General features: G+C 37.1%; 2 protein-coding genes across 3 annotated transcripts in view; one reads left to right on the top strand and one right to left on the bottom strand.

Moving 5' to 3' along the window:
• LOC306844405 (uncharacterized protein) overlaps nt 1-26993 on the top strand; it is a 205669-nt gene that overhangs the window by 78880 nt on the left and 99796 nt on the right. The window lies entirely within an intron of this gene.
• Nucleotides 618-22328, bottom strand: LOC306844406 (BMP/retinoic acid-inducible neural-specific protein 3-like). Its single transcript, XM_079376505.1, has 7 exons — nt 22026-22328; nt 15982-16172; nt 14334-14524; nt 7829-7934; nt 6614-6850; nt 4817-5039; nt 618-3195 (listed from the first exon to the last, which is right to left on the bottom strand). Exons 1-7 carry the CDS (start codon nt 22223-22225, stop codon nt 2079-2081), a joined length of 2265 nt encoding a protein of 754 aa, XP_079232631.1. The 5' UTR covers nt 22226-22328; the 3' UTR covers nt 618-2078.

Consider the following 26993-nt stretch of genomic DNA (forward strand, 5'->3'; position numbering starts at 1 on the left):
CATGTACAATTTCCTTTGGTGCACAATCCTTTGACCTTTACATGATCAAATCTGTGCCAATTGCAGGTAGATTTTCTACAGATGTAAAACAGCCTTGTTGAAAATATGCCTTGAATGAGAAAACCAGCCTGGAAAAGCATCATCCTTTTACTTGCAATTTGCAGTTTCAATGTTAAAATCTCTCGGATGAAAACTCGGTCACACTTTATTTTAAGGTTCAATTCTTGCCATTAACAAATCATTAACTATGACCTTTGCCTGAATAAACTCCTAATTTGCATCTCATTAATAGTTAGTAAGGTCATTGTTAAATTCAGGTATTGAGATTAGAATATGGACATGCAGAATATGTGCTTTATAAGTAGTAATAAATAGCCAATATGTTAATAATAGGCATTCTAATAAACAACTAGTTAATGGTGAGCATTATTGTTCCCTATACTAAAGTGCTACCGAGAACTCTCCTAGTCATTGCAAGCACAAATCTTTCTTTTTTCTCATAAAAGTTATAAAAATATTGTTTGCAGTTTATATTCTGTTGGATTTTTGCAGCGTAAAATGCTTATTATACTGCAAAGAAAATATGTAAACTTTGAAAGAGAGTGAGTTACGTAGGTAAGGCTCATTTTATTTATTGTGCTAATTCTAGGTGAAAGGTGCAAACACAGATTACGAAGAGGCGATTGACACTTTTTTTGTTGGCATTAATGTAATCTGTCATCATGTGTTGATTCTAACTCATTAGCATTCACACTGTCTAAATTAATGTACTGTAATCCAAGAAAAAAGTGAGAAATAGCTGAAAACATAAATCTGCCAAGCATGAACAGCAAAAAATAGGCATTATGTACTGATACTGATATGCACAAAATAAGTAAATCAAAACTGTATACTGTGTATTCACAAAGGCACACTGGATTCCACAATCTTTGTCCCATTTTGGCAACGCTGTTACATTCCAGTATAAGGCTCATTTGCAATCATATATATTTTATGGTTCAGAGAAATTTCTTTGTTCTGATGTAACAAAGTGTGTGGTTAAAATAAAACAATGTGTAAAGGAAAGATATGAATGGAAAAATAAAGAAATAATAAAAACATGATTAGACAAATGCAAACCCTGAATTCCAAATACTGAAAATAAACAATGTTTAGATGAATCCAGAATATCAATAGAAAACATTCAGCTCAAATCATTGCATATGTGGCTCCATTCAAAATTTTTCAATATTATAGTCACAGACCCCTTTACACTGTTAAATCAACCCTCTTGCCTTCAATAATGACTAACTGGAGAGAGAGAAAAAAACTTTGGTTTGGCTTAAAACCCTAGAATAACTGTGCCAATGTGGTTAAGAATGATCATCAATAGAAGGGACACATGTAACATCAGCATAGAAATATAAGTAAATCATAATACTCCAGGTTACTGATAATGTACAGGACTTTGTAATGCTTTTAGTAATGAAAAAAAAAAACACTCTCTCTTCCAATGAGATGTGAATAAAAATAAATTAACATGAACTTAACAAGCATGTAATATAATTATGTCAATAAAACTTTCATTATTATTTTATCAAAGTTGTAAGTCATATGTTCAATGCATTTAATTCCTCATTAAGTGCACTCAATTGCAAATATAAAATGAGTTTCATTTTCCAATAAACTAAACCGTCACATAGCAATAAAAATATGCTGATAAATAAATGCAACCATTACTCCATTACAACCATGATGTTTTAATAACAATTTATCTACAAAATTGACTGACATCACTGTATTCTTTGCAAGGAAAGCGCACTGTCACTGAAGCAAAAGAAAAAAAAACATATAAAAATTACAAACAAACACTCCACATATTTTTTAAATCTCTTCTTTGAACTCGGTGTACTGTACAATAAAAATGAGTCTGTTTTTGAGCAAGATGATCTACTTGCGAAAGTAAAGTCACAAAAAAAAAACTGTCATCAGTGTCCAAAAGTGTCTCTATCACGGAAAGTCATTGCAGCTTTGACTTTAACAGTCTATTCTGCATTTTTACAGTTGTTCTATTGCTGTCTGCTGTGATGATTTAGCCGTTAGCTACAGAGTTTAGTGGTCTCATAATCCAGAGAATTGGGGAAACGGGCATTGAAGGACTGAAGCGAGGCGTGAATGCGCACCACCTCATTAGCTGTCAGTTTGAGACGGTGCCGTAATAAGCAGGAGAACAGGTCCAGAGGTTGCTGGCCCGGTGGAGATTGTCGGTTGACCCGGTCCCGGATCTCCAGCAGCTGGAGCAAGGCCGAGTCCTGCGAGCCCTGCGTGTACGGGTAGTCCAGCTGCAGGATCAAGTCCCGGATTGCTTCCGGGTCAAAATGCATACTGTAACCGAACACTTGAATGCTGTTGATCTTCATATACCCCAGATTTCTAATAGGGTCAGCCATTTCCAAAGGCTCCAGGTAAACGCTGTCATTGGCCCCGGTGCCTGGAGTTTTGATGCGGCTTCTCAGGTAAATGTGGATGGTCTCAAAGAAGGTCTTCCACTTGTTGCCCAAAGTCAAGGTCCAGTTAAAGCATTCTAGTGGAAGGTCCAGCTTAGCAGACTTCCAGTCTGGAAAACTGTTCTCGTTCACAGGAATTAACCAACTTTCTGAGTGGCTGCCTCCGAAGGGATTGATGAAGAGCGTGAGCGCAGGTTCCAGAGTGCTGTTTTTCGTAAGGCAAATTTGAAGGGAGATGCCTAAGAGCATATGGACCAGGTTGGATTTGTATTTGTTACTCTTTAGCGTAAGCAGCATCCTCTTCCTCCATGAAGGATCGAACCAGCTATTCAGCCGCATATCGTTGCTGATGAAGATAGCGTGGACCTCCAAACGTCGATCGGCTCTCTGTAGGAGGTAGCGTAGCTCCAGATCTTGAAGATCAGTCTCAAAGCCCAGGTAGTTCTCGGTAGAATCTGCCACCATTGGTCGACAGGACCCTTGACTTAACATGTAGCCGACGTTGCAACTGCCGCAGCGAGTGTGGTTGTCGTTAGCACAAGCAGCGCAGGCGGCACCTTCACCCACAGAGCATGGTGTGGGCACCTGGCAGGAACTGTGGTCATATGCACAAATGCAAGTGTGCAGCTCTTCTGAGAAGGATCCTAGCTGGTTGTTTTCGGAGCAGTATAATAAAGACTGGAAGTAGTTCAGCCAATATGACTGTGGCCTAAGATAAGATAAACATCAATATCAGTTAGTCTGCCTAAACGATGATTGTTGAGATTAAATTGTCATGTATCCAGAGCCGGTACTGCAGCAGATGACAAGATTAAAACTAGCACAAACATAATTCTGTTCTACAAAAAGTAATCTAAAACAGTAAGGGCATTGTTCCCTTCTTCTGTTTAAAATATGGCAAAACTGTCACTTAGCATCTCTCTCTAACAGCAATTGCTTCATGTTTCATTTTCGCAAACCTACAAATGTTCTGATACTGAATGAGATTTGAAGGTCTAAACTTAAAATATAACACTGCTCTGAACTGCTGGTTCCCAACTGGTGGATTATGGCCATAAAATGGGTTGCAGGTCTGTTTTGACAAATCATTAAATTAGGGCTGTGAAAAATAATATGCTAATTGTTCTGATTAATATGGACTATGTAATGTTAAAAATACAATTAATGCAATTTAATGCAGCATCCATTTTTCTCACATTTACAAATGTATGTTTAATTTATTTATTCATAATTATCTCCTTTATGTTCCTTCTACATTAATTTGGGTATTCAATGTGTTAATCACTGATTTTTATTGAATGAATAAACTTTATTTTCATTTATTTAACCATATAATTGTCTATAGTTAGGATAACACAATAATTAGTGTAAATACAAAAGATGCCGACATGGACAGGCTGCTCTCAAACTTCCACACCATGAAGAAAACTATGCAGATGTAGAAGAAAATATGATCCAGATAAAACTTCACTAACATATTTTTCGAAAATGTTTCATTTTAAGGGCATTTGCACAATAAACTGTAGGGATGTATCAATATTGCGATAGCAAAACTGTCTCGATATTATCGTGGTCACATGATGATATGAAATGATAGGCCTTCCGGGCAAAAAGTGTAGTCTTGGGAGTGGAGTTTTCCTTCAGAATAAAAGCTCTACTGCCATTTCAGTCAAAATAAAAGCTTAAAAGTGCAGTATGAATTGCTGATAGCTAGCAGTTTAAATGGGTAACATTACTCCAGTCCAAATTCAAAATATCTCTTTCAAGTATACAAATTAAGAAATAAGTATTGTAATTTCCCTACTGACTTTAGATTTCTCTTCATTTTGAACTCTCAAAGTGCATTAGATAGAATAATTTAATTTGAAAAGTTCTTCATTTGTTTTTTTAAATATAGCAATAAATATCATATCGTGGACTTCATACCGCAATAATATTGTATCGTGAGATTTTAATATTGTTAAATCCCTAATAAACTGTGTTGGTGCTTGGTAGCCGATGTAAAATCTAGGGCCTGAAGCAAAACCAGTTGAGAACCACTATACCGACTTTAGTCTTATTGATTGTGGGTAAACACAAAGATGTCTCCCTGGAGACAAGAGCACTAGTGCTCCCTTTCCCTCTGAAGCACGCTGACAAACATTCCTCACGGCAGCCCGTGGAGTCTGAAATGCAGGCCACTCATGAACACAAGTAATAATGATGATAAACACTATGTGAAGTGTTTCCTCTCTGGATACAGTAATTGGGGGCATTATTCCATTTCGGAATTTAGTATCAGTGTATTTATCACCACAACAATGAGGAGATAATGAGTCTGTTGTGCTCACCTTTCACGTGGTAAGTTGATGTGGGGCTGTTTTTGGCACCTCTTGCTGAGGCTGAAGAGCTTGTAAACCACGCGCTGGGCTCGCTTGAAGAGACTTTTCATGCTGTTTTCCAGCTGCTCATAGCGCCGCTGAAATACACCATCCAGCGACCACAAATGTTGGATCATCGAGGAGTTGAGGAAGAAATTCTGCGGCAGCCTCATCAGAAATGTTTTGAACTCATCTGTTGAGGAAAGAGTACGTTCTCTCAGATATAGGAAATGTTGTCATGTAAACTTGATTGAACAGTGGATAAATGCCTTAATGCACTCTCACTCTCCTTGGCAATAAGAAGGAATCATTTCAGTGAAGAGACATTTTTTCATGCGGTTCCTACAGAGCATTTCATTTTAGCTGATGGGGCAGAATGCTGAATGCCTTTGATGCATCAGAAGGACACATTTACGATACCTGAGAAAGTATGTATATCTGGCACTTCCTGATAGCTCTAATAACATAAACTTTGAAAGTAATTGAACTCAGGGATATTTTGGGAAGAGGGGAAAAGGATGAGAGTGTGGAAGAAAAAAAAATCCATGCGTTTTAATTTTGCTCAAGCATTAATGGTCACTGTGGGGTGACCTCGACAGGCAGTAATACAGTACCTAAACATTATGCTAAGTGCTCTCATTCATATGCTTGATGAAAGATGCTGGATGGGCAATAAAGCATTTTATGGGTGATTAATTCTGCTCAACATACTGTAAGGCAATATGTTGAGCAGGACCTTTTTTTCTAATCCCACACTGTCTCTGAAGGACATTGTGTGTGGAATGTCAGGATTCACTGAAAGTTGTTCATATTTATTCAGACCAGTGACCAGTGTGAAAAAGTACTGAAATTATACTAGACACCACAGGTCAACAGGGTAAAATTTTTAACCAATAGTTATTGCCGTAATTCCCCAGTTGATTATTCACAGTACATTAATATACATTTCTGCGTATTACAAGTTTTCAGAAATCTTACAGAAATCTTACTTTAAAATATGCAAATGATGCATCATCTAATTAAATATGCATCAGTTTCCAGAACACAAATCTGAAAAATCTGTTAAAGCCAAGTTCAAAATAATTTTTTCTCCATATTAAAGTTAAAGGTTCTAACACAGGGAAATTTGGGATATCCTTTTTTATCAGAAAAGTCTGTCAACAGATAGAATTTTCACCATGTTTATAGGAATAAAATATTATATAAATAACAACATGAATTATATATGAACAATCATTCTGTAAAAACTTTCAAAACATAGACAGGAATGAAACTGTAAAGTTTATTGAGTGTGTAAGTGCTGAAGTGGACGTTTCTGGCTCAGTGCAGGAGAAAAAAAATAATAATTTAGAGGAAATGGCCTTTACAAAAATGCACTGTAATTGAAATCTGCAGTCGCGAATAGATAAGGTTTAATCAAATAAACACTTAAATGTGTATTTTGGATGTTTTTTCCCTCACTAGTATGCAAAAAAAAAAAAAAAGGAATATGTTATGAAAGCAAAATAGCCTAAAATCTCAAAGACTGACTAGTATGTAAAGATGGTTTTGCCCGTAGTGTTAGTTAAGAAAGTTAAATGACTGTTTGTCCATCTTCAGCAATGAATGAACAGTAGTAAATTACACAATTTTCTAAACTACTAACTAATAATAATTATACAATACAATTCCAAAATAGGCTCTAAATTAATTATTGTGGTGATTGAGATGTTTCTTCATAGGAACAAACGAATAACAAAAATTATTCAGTTGAATTCAGTCTCCTACCTGAATCTCCAAACTCCTTGTAGGTAAGAGCCCATGATTCAGAGATTCGCAAAAGGCTTTCCTCCATGGCCTGGATATCCATGTAGGGGCAGTTGCACTCTGGGAACTTGGGGTCACATTTGCACCAGCAGTCATTGTCTCGACAGACAAAGGTTCCCTCTCCATTGCAGGCAATGTAACTAAGAGCTGCTTGGACGAAAGTGTCTCTGAGATAATCTGGCAAAATGACCTGCAAGCCTTCAGTTACAGAGAAAAGAAAGACTGTTATATGAATACTGGGTTACCTGATTAGAGAGTCATGTGGTCACAAAGCGCACACACACTTGGTAGAAATGCGGTGCCTGAAGATACCATATTCTCTGTTCAGCAATTGAAAACTTCTTAACAAGTGCTTTTGCCGTTACAGTGATTTTGACTCTTTTCCAAAACCTAGTGAGTATGCATACTGTGCACAATAATCAAAACAAATTATGATCAAACTCAATTATCTTATGATTCATCCTGTGACGGATAGGTTTGACTCAACTATGCGTATAAATGCGAAGACAAAGGAATGTGCAAATTGAGACTATATTTACTGTGTCTTTTAATAATCAAGTATCATGGTTTCCACAAAAAGAATATTAAGCAGTGGAATTGTTTTCAATATTGATAATATCAAATCAAAACCACATCAGCATATTAGAATTATTCCTGAAGAATTATGTGACACTGAAGACTAGAGAAATGGCTGCTGAAAATTCAGCTTTGCCATCAAATGAATTAATTATATATTAAAATACATTAAATTAGAAAACAGTTATTTAATAATATTTCACAATATTACTATTTTTTATATTTGTTTTATCAAATAAATGATGATACATATGAATGAATAAATAAAAAAACATTTTCTTTCCCAAGCAAAACTTACATTTCAGTATTGAATGAATAATTGTATAATCTGCATTTCATTTAAGTCATCTGTCATCTTAGAAGCTATCACTTGAAATATTCTGAAATTGCCTTCTCCACAAGTCATCTTGGGAAGCCACATAATTAAGCTGCCAACATTTCGGAACAACCTTCATGTCAAGAACCTGACTATGATACCTTAAATTGCTCCTTAGAGCAGAGCTCTCTAGCTTTTGGAAAAGAGCCTTTTGTGTTTCACATAAAAAAAAAAAAGCCCACCACAGTATCAAAACTTGACATACTAGATGCAACATTTTATACCTTGCAAATTGACTTTGTTCTCGGGACTCTGAACCAGCACAGAACTGACAGAATCAAGGTTGTCATAGTTACTGCAGCCGAGAGGGCCAGTCCTTGTTTCAGTTACCTGGGAAACAAAATTCAGACCACAAAATTATCAGTTTCACTGTACGGTTACCGCTGTACCATGGTATTTTACATGGAAAATAGTGTTATAAACTCTTTTCCCATGCTTTCCTTGTTAAAATGGATAATAAGCAGCCTGGCTGTGAACAGATGCATTATAAGAACTTCCTGTGCTTGGTGAGTCACTTGTTCCAGAAATGGTGCTAATGCGCATGCAGTGGTGGTCCTCTCACAGATAATCACTTACTGTTCTTCTCATCTTATTGAGAGAGCTGAGCAGGCTGTTGTACAATGTTGTATTCCCCCGCTATGTTATGAAATGTATTTAATTGATTAGCTTCCTTATTCAGAGATTCTTTCACAGCGACAAGGAAAACAGAAGTCCATTTCTCTCTACAATGCAGAATGTTATCTAACCTTAGCGGAGGGTACTTAATGATGGTCAGACTGTGTAGCCGTATTGATTTAGGCATCTCAATTGACCTTTACTGCAAGCTAGACCCACTATTATCCACATTTGCAATAAGAGATCATGCTCGATTTTTTCCTTCTCTTTTCTAGTCATCACTCTCTCATCGTGACACAGAGAAGCACGCATAATTGATTCACACTTTTCTCTCTTATGGTGCCAGTGAACCTTCATCAATTCAGTGATCTCTTTCGATTCGGCCTGTCAGACAATATCTTTTCCAGGCTGACAGTTAGATAAGGTAAGACAAGGTTGTCTTCTGCCACTCCATCACAAACCCACTGAAGAGTCCAGTGTTGGTAACAGGGAACTCTGCAGCATGCAGCTTTGCACTATATGGGTGTTTCTTTTTTGTTTTTGTTTTTATACCAATCTTGACCTTTAATTTTGCACAGATTAACTATTTTACATATTCCTACAAACATACACTACAGTTATAATTTTGTTTTATAATTATTATTATTGTTTTTTTTACATATTAAATTGGTCAATTCTATTTGAAATAAATGCTGTTCTTTTGAGCTTTCTATTCATCAAAGAATTCTGAAAAGAGAAGGCATCATCGTTTCCACAAAAGTTTTAAATAGTGCAGCGGTTTTCAACTGTGATGATAATGAGTAATGTTTCTTGAGCACAAGATCTGCATATAAGAATGATTTCTGAAGGATCATGTGACACTAAAGACTGGAGTAATGGCTGCTGAAAATTCAGCTTTACATGCACAGGAATAAATAACATTTCAAAATAATATATTAAAATAGAAAATAGTTATTTTAAATTGAAATAATATTCCATAGTATTACTGTTTTTAATTTGTATTTTTGTATCAAATAAATACAGCCTTGATGAGCATTATTTTACCAACTTTTGATTGACAGTGTTTTTTCTCTTTTTTTTCTCCACAAGATGCATTTTTAAGCAATCAAATAAATAAATAAGCAAGCAAGCGAGTGTGAGGAAATAAATATATAGACAACTAGTCTTCCATCCTGACCCATCCCTAGCATATGGCCTGAATCCCTGGCTTGAGCAAAAGCTTGAACAGCAATAAAACAGAAAGCTTAGCTCAGCAGCAATTGATTTTTTTTATAACGATCATACCTGATGCAATCAGATGATACACCTATATGCTTTATTATTTAATGCACCATATGATGTGCCATATGGTAAAGGGCTACTGATTGATGAACAAGTGAAGCATGATATTAGATTTCTTTTACAGATAACAGCTGTTATTCGAAGCAAATACTTTGCATGTCACAAAATACCTTGTAATGGCAAATTATAGGCCACCTGGACTTGTGTGATCCTCTGCTGTTCAAGCTTAATGTGAAACATCAACAGTCTGGTGTTGATTCCCACTCTGCATAGTGAGCAGCTATTATGGATCAGTGAAATATCTCAATTATAGCCAGAAAACAATATTCTGTGTGGAGATATTAGCCACCAAGTTTGGCTGATAGAAAGCTTTTCTCCAATTTCACAGCTGGACAAATACCACAGCTTCAGCATTTCTTTTTGAAAGCACCACTAGACAAAACTAAATATCCAGATTTTCCATGGATGGTCTCGCACAGCCAGAGTTTTGACCTGTGGCACAATTTTGGTCCTCAGTTTAGTTTATTTTGGTTATGAACAGTTCACTAAGTCAGGAAGAGACCACCTAACTGAATGACCAATATGCTGTGTTCAAACAAACAGAAACAGACCAGAAAAATTAAACTTTTGATTAATAAATTAATCAAAGTCTCAATGAACTGGACAGAATAGGGCATGTCAGCTGAGACCAGCATGGTGGATTTTGCTTGAAAAATGCTACTGATAACAGAACACAACAGTCAATTCTCTGCAAAAGAGTTTGCGTTGTCTCCTTGCGGTTACAATTCTGACACAGTGTGTGTTTCTCCGACGGTATCGTGGCTGTAAATTCAATTCTGGCTTGGCTTAGAGCTGATCTGGTATGAAGAAATTGTCAAATCATGAGCAAAATGATCCCCGTCGATTGCAGAATGGCTCGGGTTTTCACACATTAGACAAACAATCTGAGCAAAATCACAAAGGTGGGATAAAGCCCGACTTTGTAAAGAGCTTCGCTCCAGTGTTTTCCTCTCACAGTCCCAGCACACCGCTACACTAATAGGCTTTTCGAATGAAAGGAAATTTCTAAATTTCCCCTCCACGGTGCCCAGTGGGGGGAGCTAGAAACCTCATTCTGTACTCCAGCTCTCTTTAATCTGGAATTCATATGGAGGAACATTTGCCTCAGTCTGTCCCGTGAAATGTAGACATGGGTCAACGCCCTGTGGAAATGATGCGTGTGTCAGAGGCCCCTGCTGCTTTTGCGATTCATTCTCTTGCGCTGTTGGAGCTGCACTGTCCTGCCTGGCAGGCTGCTTCCGTCACTCACAGACTCTTTTGCTTTTCTCACCAGCAATAGACAAACACAGCCTTGACACCTGAGATCTGCCCTCCCAACTGTAATAAAACCGTCTAAGCACTGCAGCAGTTGTGTGCCGAGGGAAAGCGCTGTTGTATATAATGGGATGGGGAGGGATCATCAAAGTGTGGACTGGAATATATGTGTCAAACTGTGCGTTGCTGTGACAGTAAATGTCTGTTTGGGGGATTTGTACAGCTTGGTGTGACCAATTTTAATGGCTGTCAGCAAAAGTGTAACAGCTACTTCAAATAGCGCATTGACTGAATCCTTAATTGTGACAAATATGAAGCACCAAGCTTTCTTTGGCTTTTCAAATTAGTTTGTGTTGATCTGTGAGGATTAAAGAGTATGAAAGTAAATTTATGAAACTAAGGCATGGCATATGGCAAGCGTGATATCAAGACATTATAAAGAAAAAACATAAAAAATGGGCTAATTATTAAAGTTGTTTTGTTCTGTGTTTACTTTTTGATGAACCCTTTCCTGGAATTTTTTTTCTTTAGGAGTTCCCAAATAGTGTTTTCTGTATTTTTCTTCCATCTAGTATTTTACTTCCATCCAGCTGGTTATTGCAGATACAGAATTCCATCATTGTTTCTATACAGAGAAATCAGGCAAAAATATTGCTATGCATAAAAATGCAGTCACTAGACTGGCCAATGGATTAATAATGTAATTTGGCTTGGTATTAAATTAAACATTGATGGCGCAGGGGTGGTGATGGCGCAGTGGATAAGACACATGCCTTTGGTGTGAGAGACCCGGGTTCGAATCCACTGTAAGACACCAATGTGTCCCTGAGCAAGACACTTAACCCCCTAGTTGCTCCAGAGGCGTGCGACCTCTGACATATATAGCAATTGTAAGTCGCTTTGGATAAAAGCGTCAGCTAAATGAATAAATGTAAATGTAAATATATACATCAGGGGCATGGGCATGGTAGGCAAGGGAGGCAGTGTCTCCTCAAAAAATTGGATAAGAAAATAATCGATATTACAAACATAAATTGCAAATATTACTAAATATGGCATTAAAAGTATAAAAGTCATTCGTTTTTTATAAAGTAACGCAATCCAACAGCGACACCCGCAGGTAAAGTTACAGCGGAGGCTTGCCTCCCTTCAGTCCATAGACTTATGCGGTGACTTTTCAGGAGGCTCATTGTTCAAAAATGGCATCCATGGCACACATAAAGTATACACTTACAAATATACTACTAGTACACTGATATTTGTATACTTACCACATAAAGTATACTTAAAAATATACTTGTACTTTACTTAAGTATACTTAATAAAATAAACTTGAAGTATACTACTTTTTGGTAAGGGTCTGAGGATATTACAAAGATTAAACAAGTGTTTTTTTTTACTCTAACACATGAAATGTGGAGTTGTCTGCTTTTGCTATAAAACAAACTTTTAATACAGGTCCTTTTCAAAAAATTAGCATATTGTGATAAAGTTCATTATTTTCTGTAATGTACTGATAAACATTAGACTTTCATATATTTTAGATTCATCACAACACAACTGAAGTAGTTCAAGCCTTTTATTGTTTTAATATTGATGATTTTGGCATACAGCTCATGAAAACCCAAAATTCCTATCTCAAAAAATTAGCATATCATGAAAAGGTTCTCTAAACGAGCTATTAACCTAATCATCTGAATCAACTAATTAACTCTAAACACCTGCAAAAGATTCCTGAGGCTTTTAAAAACTCCCAGCCTGGTTCATTACTCAAAACTGCAATCATGGGTAAGACTGCCGACCTGACTGCTGTCCAGAAGGCCATCATTGACACCCTCAAGCAAGAGGGTAAGACACAGAAAGACATTTCTGAACGAATAGGCTGTTCCCAGAGTGCTGTATCAAGGCACCTCAGTGGGAAGTCTGTGGGAAGGAAAAAGTGTGGCAGAAAACGCAGCACAACGAGAAGAGGTGACCGGACCCTGAGGAAGATTGTGGAGAAGGACCGATTCCAGACCTTGGGGGACCTGCGGAAGCAGTGGACTGAGTCTGGAGTAGAAACATCCAGAGGCACCGTGTACAGGCGTGTGCAGGAAATGGGCTACAGGTGCCGCATTCCCCAGGTCAAGCCACTTTTGAACCAGAAACAGCGGCAGAAGCGCCTGACCTGGGCTACAGAGAAGCAGCACTGGACTGTTGCTCAGTGGTCCAAAGTACTTTTTTCGGATGAAAGCAAATTTTGCATGTCATTCGGAAATCAAGGTGCCAGAGTCTGGAGGAAGACTGGGGAGAGGGAAATGCCAAAATGCCTGAAGTCCAGTGTCAAGTACCCACAGTCAGTGATGCTGGTGTTGGTCCACTGTGTTTTATCAAGGGCAGGGTCAATGCAGCTAGCTATCAGGAGATTTTGGAGCACTTCATGCTTCCATCTGCTGAAAAGCTTTATGGAGATGAAGATTTCATTTTTCAGCACGACCTGGCACCTGCTCACAGTGCCAAAACCACTGGTAAATGGTTTACTGACCATGGTATTACTGTGCTCAATTGGCCTGCCAACTCTCCTGACCTGAACCCCATAGAGAATCTGTGGGATATTGTGAAGAGAAAGTTGAGAGACGCAAGACCCAACACTCTGGATGAGCTTAAGGCCGCTATCGAAGCATCCTGGGCCTCCATAACACCTCAGCAGTGCCACAGGCTGATTGCCTCCATGCCACGCTGCATTGAAGCAGTCATTTCTGCAAAAGGATTCCCGACCAAGTATTGAGTGCATAACTGAACATAATTATTTGAAGGTTGACTTTTTTTGTATTAAAAACACTTTTCTTTTATTGGTCGGATGAAATATGCTAATTTTTTGAGATAGGAATTTTGGGTTTTCATGAGCTGTATGCCAAAATCATCAATATTAAAACAATAAAAGGCTTGAACTACTTCAGTTGTGTTGTAATGAATCTAAAATATATGAAAGTCTAATGTTTATCAGTACATTACAGAAAATAATGAACTTTATCACATTTTTTGAAAAGGACCTGTATGTAATATAAAAAAATGTACTTTCATTTAACTTTAATTTTGTAATTATTAATTAAAGTTATTATTACTTAATCAAAACAACCCAACTGCAGTTTGATTTATAATTTGGAATGTGCAATGAAAAAAAAAAAAAAAAAACTGATTTCTGAAAAGATAAGGTGAGTTATCAGTTTTTGCAAATGAACTCATATTTTAACCCATATTTTAATTACTCAGCATCATAGGCCATTCATAAATCTAATTTAATTGAACAGCATGTACAACCAGAGCTACTTTTCTTTTCTCACAGTGCAGAACTTGTCATATACAGCGGTGAATGGATATCTCTAGATGCCCACTCATAGCATATGACACTTTTCATAGCAGGATCATGGCAACAGGGATAGTGAAGAAAAAAAAAAAGCACTTTGTTATACTGAACATGATTATTCTTGAGGAGTTGAAAGAAGGAAGCTGTGGGCTCTGACTTGACTAATGACATACCTTGATGGCAGTGGAAGCAATCTGGATGTGATGCAGTTTTCGCAGAGTACTCTCCCTGTCTATGAAATAGGAGGCAGCCAGCTGGTGCAGGGCCTCCAGAGTCACAGCCGTGCTGTTACTGGTGTAGTCGCTCGCCTCTGCTTTCTTACTCAACTTCCTCTTGTCCACAAATATAGTCAGAGCCTCCTCTCCTAGCAGAAACAGAACAGACCATGCTTATTGATATAGAAATGTTTTACAGTAAGAATTGATCTGTTCTATGCTCTTGCGGAATGTATTAAGGATTCTGATGCAAGTTGTAGTTTTTTATAAGCTGATTGATCATTACTACAGGGCAAAGTAAAAATACAGGGTAACACTGTAGTATAGGGACCAATTCTCACTATTAACTATTTGCTTATTCGTCTACCATTAACACATTGGCTGTTTATTATTACTAATAAAGCACATATTCTGCATGACCATATTCAACATCCTTAATCCAACCCAATACCTAAACTTAACGACTACCTTAAAAAACTATTAATAAACAGCCAATTAGGAGTTTATCGAGGCGAAAGTCATAGTTAATGTTTTGGTAATGTGACCAAATACTGATGTTCTGATTAATCACAATCTTCATTTGAACAATCATTTATTAGTTCATTATGCTGATTCTTAAAATCCCAAAACCAATCTTTTACCCTAACTATTTTTGGTGGCTGTGTAATGTCATATATCAAGTATCAGTGTTTCAAGAACCGGTTTTCAGGAATGGAGACTCCTATGAAAACTTCAGCATAAGAAATTATATTTTATCTGAGATAGAAATGTGAGTTTGCAGTCTGTACTGAACGTAATGCAAAGTTTGAACGAATCAATGACTCTTAGTGAATCAAAGTCATACAGTTTGTCTAGTGTATCCCGATTCTCAAAACAAATTACTATAATCAACTGTTTTTTTTTGTATGAATAGTTCAAAAGACAATTTACCGGTTTAACATAAAACACAGCACTGGCAGATAGTGTTAGCAGAATCAAAATTTTGACTATAATAAATCAATTGGAATCGAATTGAGAGATTCAGTTCTCAAGCTAAATTTAATGAGGAAACCTCTTTCCAGCACTATAATATAAAGCAGATCAGTGTGACTTTACAGTTAATGCTTATACTGTATATGTTCTGTAACTCTCTCTGGCAGTTTGTATTCCAAGCAGATCTGCTGCAAAGCCAAGACTTGCATCTCCATTTTCATGCTCTAACCTTACACAATATTGCTTGTTTTCCAGAGCAGCGAAGGCCACATCAGTTGTGTACAGCCAATACTTTTGCATTACGTGAAGTAACTTGTAAGCACAGACTGCTCAGAGTTTGAGAACTGAGCAAAATAATGTGTGTGGATTTCTGAAAGGTAACCCATTCTGGACACGATGCCATCTGTTTACACCTGCCTCCCACTTTCAATCACACAGTGGAAGAAGTAATACATTATGTGGAAAAGTGATTTTGCTTGGTGTGATAGAGTTGAAATTGAGATGTAAATATGCATGAGATCTATCTGTGTTTATTCTGCATGAAAAACACTAGTTGGTTTTCAAGTTTGTATAGGATTTATGACCTTTGTGCAAAACCACCATGAGGATGTTTCACAGGAATATGTTTTTCTACCTCCTAGTGTAGCTGACAGTAGAAAATGGGTCCCATATTTCTTGATCAGGTTGTCAGTAATTAGCTGGGCAGTGGGTCTGCGTCCCAGGAGTCGAATGTTTCTTATAAACTCCGGGGTGAGAGACAAAGGGGAGTTCAGGAAGTCCCGTCGCTCTACAGCCAAGTTATTCACTTTCCACCGGCCAAATTCCCTGCATGAGAAAAACAGAGACAGTAAACAGGCCTGTCCCTAATGATCTGTTTTCATTAACATTTCTCAACTGTTTTGGACATGATAGAAGGAGGCCTGCAGGGCAACCAGCACTCCTGCCAAGCTGCATCTCTAGCCTCAGGTTCTCAGAGCATGTTTCATTTGGGGGATGAATACCATGCGTAGGGCGCCGCCTCCGAATGTGCAGCTGACAGGTGCTATGCTCAATAAACACTTCGTGACAGAAATCTGCCACGACAGAAAGACTCATAGAAGTCCGCCCTGTGGTGACAACCAATACCTTTCATAAAAGTGGGGAGGAGAAAGAAAAGCTAAATGAAAAAATACCACCACAAAGCTCTGAAATCCTTCCAGGCAAAAAAACAGAGAAACAATGCTCCAGGCTTTGGTGACTCATGCATTTTTGCAATTTTGTCTTCCTCCATAGGACCACATGACACATAGTTGACAATATATCATACATTTGAACAAAAACTAAATGTTTCTAAATCTATTGGAATGTTATTGAATACAAATTAACTGCTGACATTCTGTATGCAAGTCTAAATGCACTTTCAGAAAAGAGTCAAAAAAGTGCCAGAAATCTTATTTGCTATGGTGAGACAGCGGTCTCTGCCTGATTGTTTGTTCTGCACCAAAGTTTGGATGGCAGTGTTCGAATTAACTGCACTAACAAAGTAACTGAAAAAGAGTTCGTTTTAATCAAACCAAAACTGCCAAGTGTAAACACACCCTTAATGTACTAATATATTCTTTTAAGTCCCTATAATAAACCATGGTTCATTTTTGTAAGGGAGGTACTAATATATACCATTAAGGTGCAAACTTTTGACAGCTTTGTACCTTTGTTTTCTGTACAAATCCAATTAAGTAATATTTGTTCAAAGTCTATGAAACTGTTTATATGATTAAAAGGTCTTTTAATGGAAAGGATGAAAAAAATCAGCAAGCTTGGCTTGTTTTTAAAACATTTCAGCTTCTGTGCACAACCATTTCCGATGCACAGTTTTATTTAAGCTGATTGATGCAATCCAAACTGCTTACAGTGAAAAGAAACATGTCTTTAGCTGGGTATCTTTAATGCAAAAACATGCATTAGAGGCCACCAAGTCACTTTTTAAAGTAGAAAAATAGCATGTGGACTAATAAACTGGAACTGGGTAGCTGACATAAACACACCCTAGCAGACCAATGTATCTTCCTTAGAGCAAAATACTAAAAGCATTTGTGCCAACTTATTGCAGGATGAGTAGCTGATGAAGCAATAATAAAACTTGTTTTTAATTAGCCCTGACAGAAACTATTTTGTTTCTTAAGCGAAGGTCAAGACTAATGCTCCTCTTTGTCTCACCAGCAGCAACTCACAATGCATACAAAAATAACAAATTTAATTCATGCAGTTACAGGCAATTAAGTATTCAAGCCTTTTCTCTGTATAATTCTTTCAACCCCCGGTCCTTATTTTAAGCTCTGCGTTATGCAATTATGCATACGCTAAAATAGGCACATGCCTCTACAAAAGGCATTGGCACAATCTCACACTCAATACATCTCAAAACACCCTCCAATCTCTGTGTGCCTCTCTTCTATAAGAACCTGTCCTCTCAGTTAGCCGAGAAATAGTGAGTAACCTCATGCACAGGTGATGGATGGAGCTGGGGTGGCCTTCTGAAAGGGGATCTATCACATTAAATCAGGAGTAATGACAGAGGCCTCCCGACCCAGATGTTTGATTGATTCATTCCAGCAAACGCCCTTAATTCCATCTGCTATTTTGCAATTCATAAGGGGCAAAAGTGATAGAATTATGTCGAAATTATGTCACAAAAATACACATTATTAATGTATGGTCGAAGCTGTTGTTGGATTTATGTCAGAATATAATTTTGGGTAATTTCATAAGCTACGCCCTCAGCTGCTGTAAATAATGGTAATATTGCATTTGGCATGTGCTATACCAACAATTGGGACGATGACTGCTTGCTTGAATTTAGATGATCTATCTTAATTTCACATGGCACCATGATAAGCCACTTTTTAGACTGGACAGTTCTTTGGGAGCTGTGATGAGCTAGCCTTCAGGAGTTCAAAGGTTCCCTACAAAGAGGAAAGTAAAGACGGAAAATCCTCCCTGTCATTCTCTTTCCCGTCACAGCTGAGCACGATAAGCTTGGATTGTCTTATCAGGTGAGGCTTTGTGTGAGAGCAGTTTAAAGGCTTCTCTAGGAAGCACTCTATGGGGCTTCTGCTGTGCTATATGAAATGCTCATTACGACCGAAGTCATCATCAGTCTTCACAACAGCACTGAAACCGATTCTGCTTTCTGTGCTTTGTTTCTCAGCTTTTTGTTGCAGAATAAAAAGTCCTCGAGGCTTGTGTCACAAGCTTTTATCTCTGCCTTTAAGATAGGTATTAAAAAGATGATTTGAATATCATACAGAAGCAAGTGGCCCTAAAAAGAGAAAACTTCAAATAAGGGCAGCTGTCATCATGAAAAGAAATAGCATTTTATGAAATTACCTTTTACAAGCCATTTCAAACTGATTTTCCCACTTACATTATTAAGATTGTGAGAGAGAGAATTGCCTCAGTCTGTGCGCACATCAGCCTCTCTGGAAACTGTCCCGTGGCAGTGAATCAGTAAAGCAGGTGGTATATTTGGACCCTGTCTTTGAATGTTATGACATGGCATTTTCCCAATATTCTACAAAGTGAAATCTCCCAAATAAAAAAAGAACATTTTCCAACAAAGAGCTCATTAAAATTCTTTCAAATTCAATCAAGAAGAACGTGGAGAATTGAAGGAGGGATGAGATGGTGCACTTTCATTACCCAGATGACAGTGTTACACACCACTGTAAGTAGGAGAACCACTTCTGGTAATTCATCTTCTACCTGTCATTGCGGATTATTTGAAATGAGCAATGTAACAAAGCTGTGCTTGAAGGAGAAAAAGCTATCCCCAATGTCATATTGCCACTTTTAATATCTCTAGGACTGCTGTGAGAGATGCGTTGTTGCATGCGTTGTTATCGGCAAGGAAATGCACTGAAAAAGAGTGCTTAAATAAAAGGCTCCAGGCTGTGCAACATATTACAGAGAATCTGCATTAGCATAAAAAGATGTGATCTGATCTAAGAATGTCACAAACACAATATGAATTTACCATCCTTTCCATGCATTATCTGTACACATATACTGCACTCAAAAGAACAAGCAATTGATATTAAGCAAAACGACTATTAGATACTTTCTTTTAAAAATTTATATCTGTGATGGTATTGTGTTTGTTTACTTTCAAGTATATTTGGTACATCAGGCTTTTATTGCTCATAGTATAATAATGGAGTTCATACCCAAGGAAGAAAAAAAAAACTGTGAAAAAACCAAATCGACTTACAATTGAGAAATACAACAAGCAATTTATAAGGAGGCAACAACACGAGCCTGATGTATCATATTTCATACTCACATTTTAACCTGTTATAAAAAACATTTTAATTGTTATAAAAATGATGCATGCATAATCAAGTAAACCGAAGTAGCTTAGTCCAGTTAATGCTCATATTGAAATGTTATTAACAATATAAAAGTTGTTCTTATGTTTACTTTATATAAAAAAAAAAATCAATTAAGATTTCACAACAAAAATGCACATGTAACATGACTGGAAATGGGATATATATATATATATATATATATATATATATATATATATTCTGTAAGAAATATAGAGCAAAATGCTTTTTCTTCTAAATCACAAGATAAGATTAAATGAGCACTGAAGCCCTCATAAAAAATGACTAGAGTAATTATCAACAAAGCAATCTTTTTTTAGCAAACAAACAAACTAATCTCGACATCACAAGGCAACAAATAACTAAATGTGACAGCTGACAACAATATCAACAACAACTGTGTAAATACAAGTGGCAAACTGTCAAACAATGCAACTGTTCCATTATTCAAGGCCCAGTGCATATTGAGATAGAAGTGAATGGGATTGAACTGGAAAATATTTTTTAGGCTAGGCCTAAGTATAGTGCTAAGTATATCATAACAGAAAATCTACATTTAAATGCATTACATATGACCCCATGTAAGTTGTTACAATAATATAATGCAGTAAAGATTTAGGAGCTTAATCAGTCTGTCTATTTAATGAGAAATTGCTATATTTAAATGTTTTACCTAAACTCTGGCATCCGTGTGAAAGCTGCTCCTTTTCAATTAGTGTTTTGATACAACACACTTATTTAATCATGGAGTGGTTGTAATCTTTCCCCAACACAGCCTTGCTGCCGACAGTAGCCATCTCGAGGGAACAGGTGATAATGCAGAGTAATAAGAATTAAGAGCCCACTAATCAGTTGGCCACATGATAAGACTATTAATCTCGCAGAGGGAGCACTGAGCCTCTGATGCACCAGGTTTAGACAACAGACTAAAAAAAAAATCTCCAATGTTTTGATGAAGGGCCAATCAGAGCAACCATGAAGTAGCTCCTGCAAATTAGAAGATGTCAACTGTGGCCTCTGAGAACAGATGAATATTCGATAACTGTCCCTGCAGTGATGGAAATTATGTATGAGAAATCACCAGTAATTTACAAGCTGGAATTTCTGTTCACCTTCTAACAGGCAAAATTCTACAAAATAACACACACACAAAAAAACCTTGAACTGCAATTCAACAACAACAAAAAAAAGTGTATTATGTTAATTCTGCCAAGTTCACTTCAGCAAAAAGAAGGCCTTTAGAATACACTACCTTTCAAAACTTTGGAAAAGGTAAGATATTTGAAATAAGCCTTTTATGCTCATCAAGGCTACATTTAGTCAAAAATACAGTAAAATTCTTATATTTTTAAATATTATTACAATTAAATAACCTTTTCCTATTTTAATAGGATAATCAATCATTCTAACATGCTAATTTGGTGCTCAGAAATTTTTCTTTTATTAGCAATGTTGAAAATATTTGTGCTGCTTAATATTTTTGTGGAAACCGCTAGACTTTTTTTGGTAACGATGTAAATGTCTTAACTGTCACTTTTGATCAATTAAATCATCCTTACTGGGAAAAGAAGTATTATTCTTTCTTTCTGTGATAAAACCTTACTGATCCCAAACTTTTGAACAGCATGTATACAGCATGTATATACAAAATATGTTACTGCAAGCCTGTTCATTTATTATTCATAAATTCTGACACAAAGAAATAATTAATGTTGACTCATCAGGTATATAGCAACAAACAATACACAGAACTTCAATTATACTATAGCCTATGACAAAATATGTCACACTCCTGGTGATAATTTCTGTATTTTTGTTCTATATTTAGACAAGATATGTCTAATTACATGATATAGATAATTCTGAAGATTTCAACTCTTGTCAGTCAACTCTTCAGAGACAGTTTAAGTTCTGTTCTGATTTATGTTGATTGTAACAGAAACGTTTTGCAAAGACAACAAAACAGCAACAGGGTTAAGCAGAATTCAGAATTCAAGAATAGCCTCCCTTCTAATTCATAAATTGGAATTTGAATTGGCGTGACATAACAGAAGAGGAATTACTGGATTGTTTGGATTCAAATAAATTCAACACAGATAATGCATTTTGGGAAACAAAGTTTATCTAAATCATATTAATTCATTCTAATAATGCCCAAGGTTTCTAAATGTGGCTAAAGTATTTAAATATAGTGTAAAAAAACTGGATTATGATACTGGATCATGACCCGCTGACCTTCTGACCCAATATAAAGCATAAACTCCAACTAGTACCATCAAAAACCATGGTAAGCCTCAGTTCAATTACAACTAACCTGTAGATCTTGTATCTCGTGGAAAATCCCTGACGGTTCCTCTCCACAAATTCAGTGTACTCTTGTGAGTGGTGAAATGGGCCCTTGTCAGAAAGAAGCCAGTCCAGGGGGCCTGCAGGGCCTTCTTCAGCTAAACTGGCAGAGCTTGTCAGCCAGCAGCGGAGGCTGAAAGTCAGCAACAGCAGCTCCCATAGAGCCATGGGGGAGCAGCACAAGGCTTCAGCAGCACAGGCTCTGGTGCAAGACCACACTCCACCACCCGGCACTGAAGATCACCATGGTTTCGGCCCAACAAACGCTCGCCTAAACACACACAGCACACAGATTCACACAGAAAGAACAAAGATGCATTAGTAAACACTCAGTCATCTTCACCTCCACTCAAGACACTCACCAAAACAACTGTTCCTTTAAGTGAAAAGTGCACACACACAGAGACACAAAGACAGGCAATTAACAGGAAATTCACTTTCCTTGAGGCCATGAAAACTATTTAGGACTCCGGAGAGATCTTGTCAACATAGAGAGGGGAGAAAAGTACGATGATTCTTTGTGGGAATAATCTACTAATTGTCTGTAAGTGAGAAGTGTAATGTATTCACATAAAAATGTTCTCTGCATGGTAATGAGTGTTTTAGTACTTCAGAGGAACAAAGTATCACCAAATTAACAATAAAAGTGAAATAATAAGAACCTCCTGTGCACATGCTTCCAATTTTAGCATCCGCTGTGCAACTGTGCTGGTACATGAAATGGAGAAGTTCTCCCTAAAACTGCTTATATTAATCCAAATTATTTCTAACTCTCAACAAGCTTTTTTTTTTTTTTTGCTTCAAGTGCAAACTGTATAAAAAGGCAAACACGCCAGATACGGTTTAAATCCAAGCACTGTAATTCAGTCCCATGGTAAACGGATGCCATGAGCACATTTTCGACATCTCTTTCAGTAGTTAGTTCTCAGCATCTCCCGCAGTCCCTCCCCTTGTTCTAACCCTGTTATTATTTCCATATTTCCACCAAGTGCTGTCAATCATTCTTCATGGCTGTGACCAAACCAGATGTTGGAATAGAGTCTCATTACTGTATTCTGATGACAGTCTGTCAAGTCATGTGTGCCATGTGACCATATGGGTAGGCGACTTTCAAAAATCATCATACTTTTGTGGAACAGTGTGAAAGGAGATGCAAATACAGATTAAAATACAGACCTTTGCGAAATAATTGCACCACATTGACTTGTGCATCATTGCTTAGTACAACCTCTAATTACAAAAAAGACATGCATATCAAAACAGAAGCGCTACTATGCCTACACTGCAGTACATTTATTTGCAGCGGAATAAAAATTACATAGCCGTTGGTCACGATATATCATTTCATTAAATATCTTTAAGCTTAACATTTGAAATCACAATCATAGGTTGTCCACTTTTGGCATTTATGGCCTTTCTTGGATGATGTATCTACACCCTCATCTCACACAGAACTATAATGTATGTAGCACGCTGATAAGCACATCCATAACAGGGTGAATGCAGCCCCGATCTGGGCTACAATGCTTTCTGCTGTGATTACAGCAGATTTAAAAGCAAGGCTATTGCTGCATGACATCTAATTCTTCAACGCAGACATCCGTACTTCTCCATGCATATTGATGAGGAAGTCTCAGTGGAACACAGTAACCACTCAGTAGGGATTCTACAATGCGCAGCACTTCAGCGCCACAGTGCACCACAAAAAAAAGGCCCTTTCAAATGCCGCAATCACAACGTTTCCATCAGCAATTCTTTTGACTTTCTATTTTTCTGCCTTGAGTAACATGCGTTTTGCTTTTGTGTAAAATCACTGTTTACATTTCTCCCGAGAGCAAAGCATTGTTATATGTGTTCCAGTTCTTTTTTCCCCCTCTTTTTTGGGGGGGGGATGGTAGCTATGCTTGGCAGGTGGTAATGTGGAAAAAAAAGAGACGATTAAAAGATGTGTAATGTAAGTCACAAGGGCAGAGACAAGCTTTGAGATGGATGGTGCTTCTGGCTCGTGTACTCTTCTGAGCATACTGTTGAGTTATTTCAGCTTAGCTCTTTATAAAAAAGCAAAATACTCTCATTTAGTCAGCAACTTTTAGTTAAGTACTTTATTCAAGAGCAGAATGCCAATGAGAGCAGGGTTGTGATCTCTGTAACTCTCCAGTCCTTTGAGATAAAACCTGCAACCTTGAGTCAACAGCTCAGAACTGTACCTGCATCCTATCCTCATACACCAAACATGCAAACATGTTTTCATTGAGAGCACAGTTCATTTCAAAGCAATCTGCTGCTATAATCACATTATCTCTCCCACCCAGTGCAGTAACAGGATTTTGGTTATTATCTGCAGGAATAATATCAGGTATGTGTCATTCCCTGTTTACAGGGGCATCATCACACAATATCTGTGGTTACAAAAACAATACACTTCATACAAATCATCAACGGCGGACGCATGAAAAGCACCAATGGTGCCACTTAAATATAACTGAACACCAAACGGGCTTGAAATATCCTCAGGCTGGTTTGAAATTACATAAAAGTGACAATTCTGTCGGTTCCTACACAACTGTATGTTGATTAAACCACAACATTCTATAAAAAGGCTCTGAAACAATACTTCCTGAGAAAAGAGCTTTCACCAATATAACTGACTTGACTTGACAAGTGTGACGTGTGGAGGACTAAAAGAAAATTGATGTATAAAATGTGTGGGATGAACAGAGAAATAAATGATGGAGGACAAACTGTAAACACATAAATGAGGATAATTAAGAAATTAAATAAGTATCTGCATGAGCCAAATTAAGCAAAGGTCTGGTGGGAGAGAAGATCAAAACATTAGCTAGTTTTCTGGGAAACAAGGAGAAAATAATAATTCAGAGTTACATTGGATTATATCACCGTATAACTCATAAAGAGGTGTTTTAAGCTCTTTATGGGAAGAAAATTATGTATACAGTTTTGCACAATCATCTTAGCCTTGCTACATGACATGCAATTTTTCATTTAAACTAGATGTTGCAAGAGTATTTGTATCATAACCTGCAGGGTCTGCAATAGCAATACAAACACTCGTATTGTAATTTGTCATGTAAATGGTGACTATGACAAGGTCTTGTGTATTCACCTAGAGGGACGAATCATTTTAAAACTGCAGCCATGCCTGATAATAAGAGAGAAGCAGACTAGACAAATAGCTGTCTGAATGACAAAAAGCCAATCTGTTATATGGTATAGCATTTTACTCAAGCGCAGTTATATTCATTAAGCAGCATTGCGACTCGGTCATTTTAGATTATGCTGATAATGTTATTGTGGACAGATTATTAATACATAACTGACTAACACCAAACAGATAATACAAAGAATATCCATTTAGCAATAAATAAATAGAGAAATTCTTCTTTTAGGTATAGAAAAGGCTGTTTCCTTTCCTTTGTTGTCTAGAGTGAAGATGAACATCTCTACAAGGTCGCTGAAATGGGAATCTTTAACATGAAATGACTACAGGAGTTCAGAACTAACCGAACAAATCTTTCATGATTTGTTGGAAAATGCATCTAACGATGAGCTACTTTATGAAATTCTACAGGTGCGTTCAACTGACCTATAATATAAATATAAATAAAAATCTGCATTTACGTTAAATGCATTTACTTACAATGAAAGTGACCTTTTAACCTTTTTTTGTAAAAAAACAACAACAACATTACACCACATATGCTGTTGACTAACTTAACTTCTGAAACTAGTATTGAACCCTGAATCCTTTAATAAAAAGATATTCCGTTAATGATCCACTGTCATCTGCAACTCTGCACATAACCTTAAATTACAACAAGAGCAAGAACTAAAGTAAAACCAAGCTCAAAGTGAAGTGTTATCAAAGTACTTTTGAAAGGTTGAGATGATGAGATCTGGGATCTCTCAAACTTCAGATCTCAATGGCATTTGAGTCAACCATGTTCAGAGGATAGACTCAAGTGTGCACTTTGGACTCAGGGCATCTGTTCAGTTCTTTCATTTACAACCTGTGCAATTGCAATGAGTTTTGGCTGTCTCTGCTGGAAGCATGCAAATGAAGATACGTTCCCTGAGATATTTCCTGCTCTAAATTTGTGTCCGCAGGGTGGATGGAGGGTTGTCTGTCTGTTTGAAAAAGTGTGTATCTTAGGTAAGAGTTGATTACAGGGTTGTATTACAATTTCTACAGTAGGATCCCACTATTTGTAATTCTGGTTCTTTCAGGCTTGTCTTCAAGTCATCCCTGAAACCACCTTCAAAGTCTGAGCAGGAACCGATAAACCTCACATCCTCCTCTCTCTGCTGACTAATGAGCTTTTACTCTTAATTAGCACTGTTATTCTCTAACCCATGACAATCAACAGTGTCTTTCATTGTGTGCCTGAGGGTAAAAAGGTTTCTTAGTGAAATAATGTGTCTGGAATTATTTATCCGTGTTTCGATTGAGAACAAAAGGATGTGTACAAAGAGATTTGCAGTGTGTAACGAATCAAAGAGAATATCCCAGCAGATAGGCAATAAAAGAAATATGAAATACTAGCTTATATCAGTGCATGGGACCAAAAGGAGGAAAAGGAATGACAGCCATTGTGTTGAGTGTTAAATGCAAATCAAATATTCCCTCTAATCTTGCTGTCACTTTGAGAAATGGACCTCTAGGAGCAGACAAGCCATGGAACTAAAATAATTGTCAGATTCTAGATGAAACACTGAGCATCAGACAAATAATATCAATTTGCAGTGAATGTTCAGGTATATTTTAGCATACTGCTGATACAACTGACGACCTTGTGTGTCCATATGCAAAGAAAAAAAATATACTCATAATATACTACAGCAAGTGTATATTTCATATGCTATCTTTGTTGCATCATCCAGATCCATAAATGACAATCTTATAAATACGCATGTCTTT

This window comes from Barbus barbus (genome assembly GCF_936440315.1).
Source record: "Barbus barbus genome assembly, chromosome: 25".
Lineage (NCBI taxonomy): Eukaryota > Metazoa > Chordata > Actinopteri > Cypriniformes > Cyprinidae > Barbus > Barbus barbus.

Bases quoted from the DNA above. Each gene is read 5' to 3' on its own strand.
- LOC306844406 (XM_079376505.1), bottom strand. From the start codon at position 22,225: ATGGCTCTATGGGAGCTGCTGTTGCTGACTTTCAGCCTCCGCTGCTGG. The intron at 14,525-15,981 runs GTAGAAAAACAT...TGTTTCTGCTAG, and splicing joins ACTGTCAGCTACACTAGGAG to GAGAGGAGGCTCTGACTATA. The intron at 5,040-6,613 runs GTAGGAGACTGA...TTTCCTCAACAG, and splicing joins CAAGGAGTTTGGAGATTCAG to ATGAGTTCAAAACATTTCTG.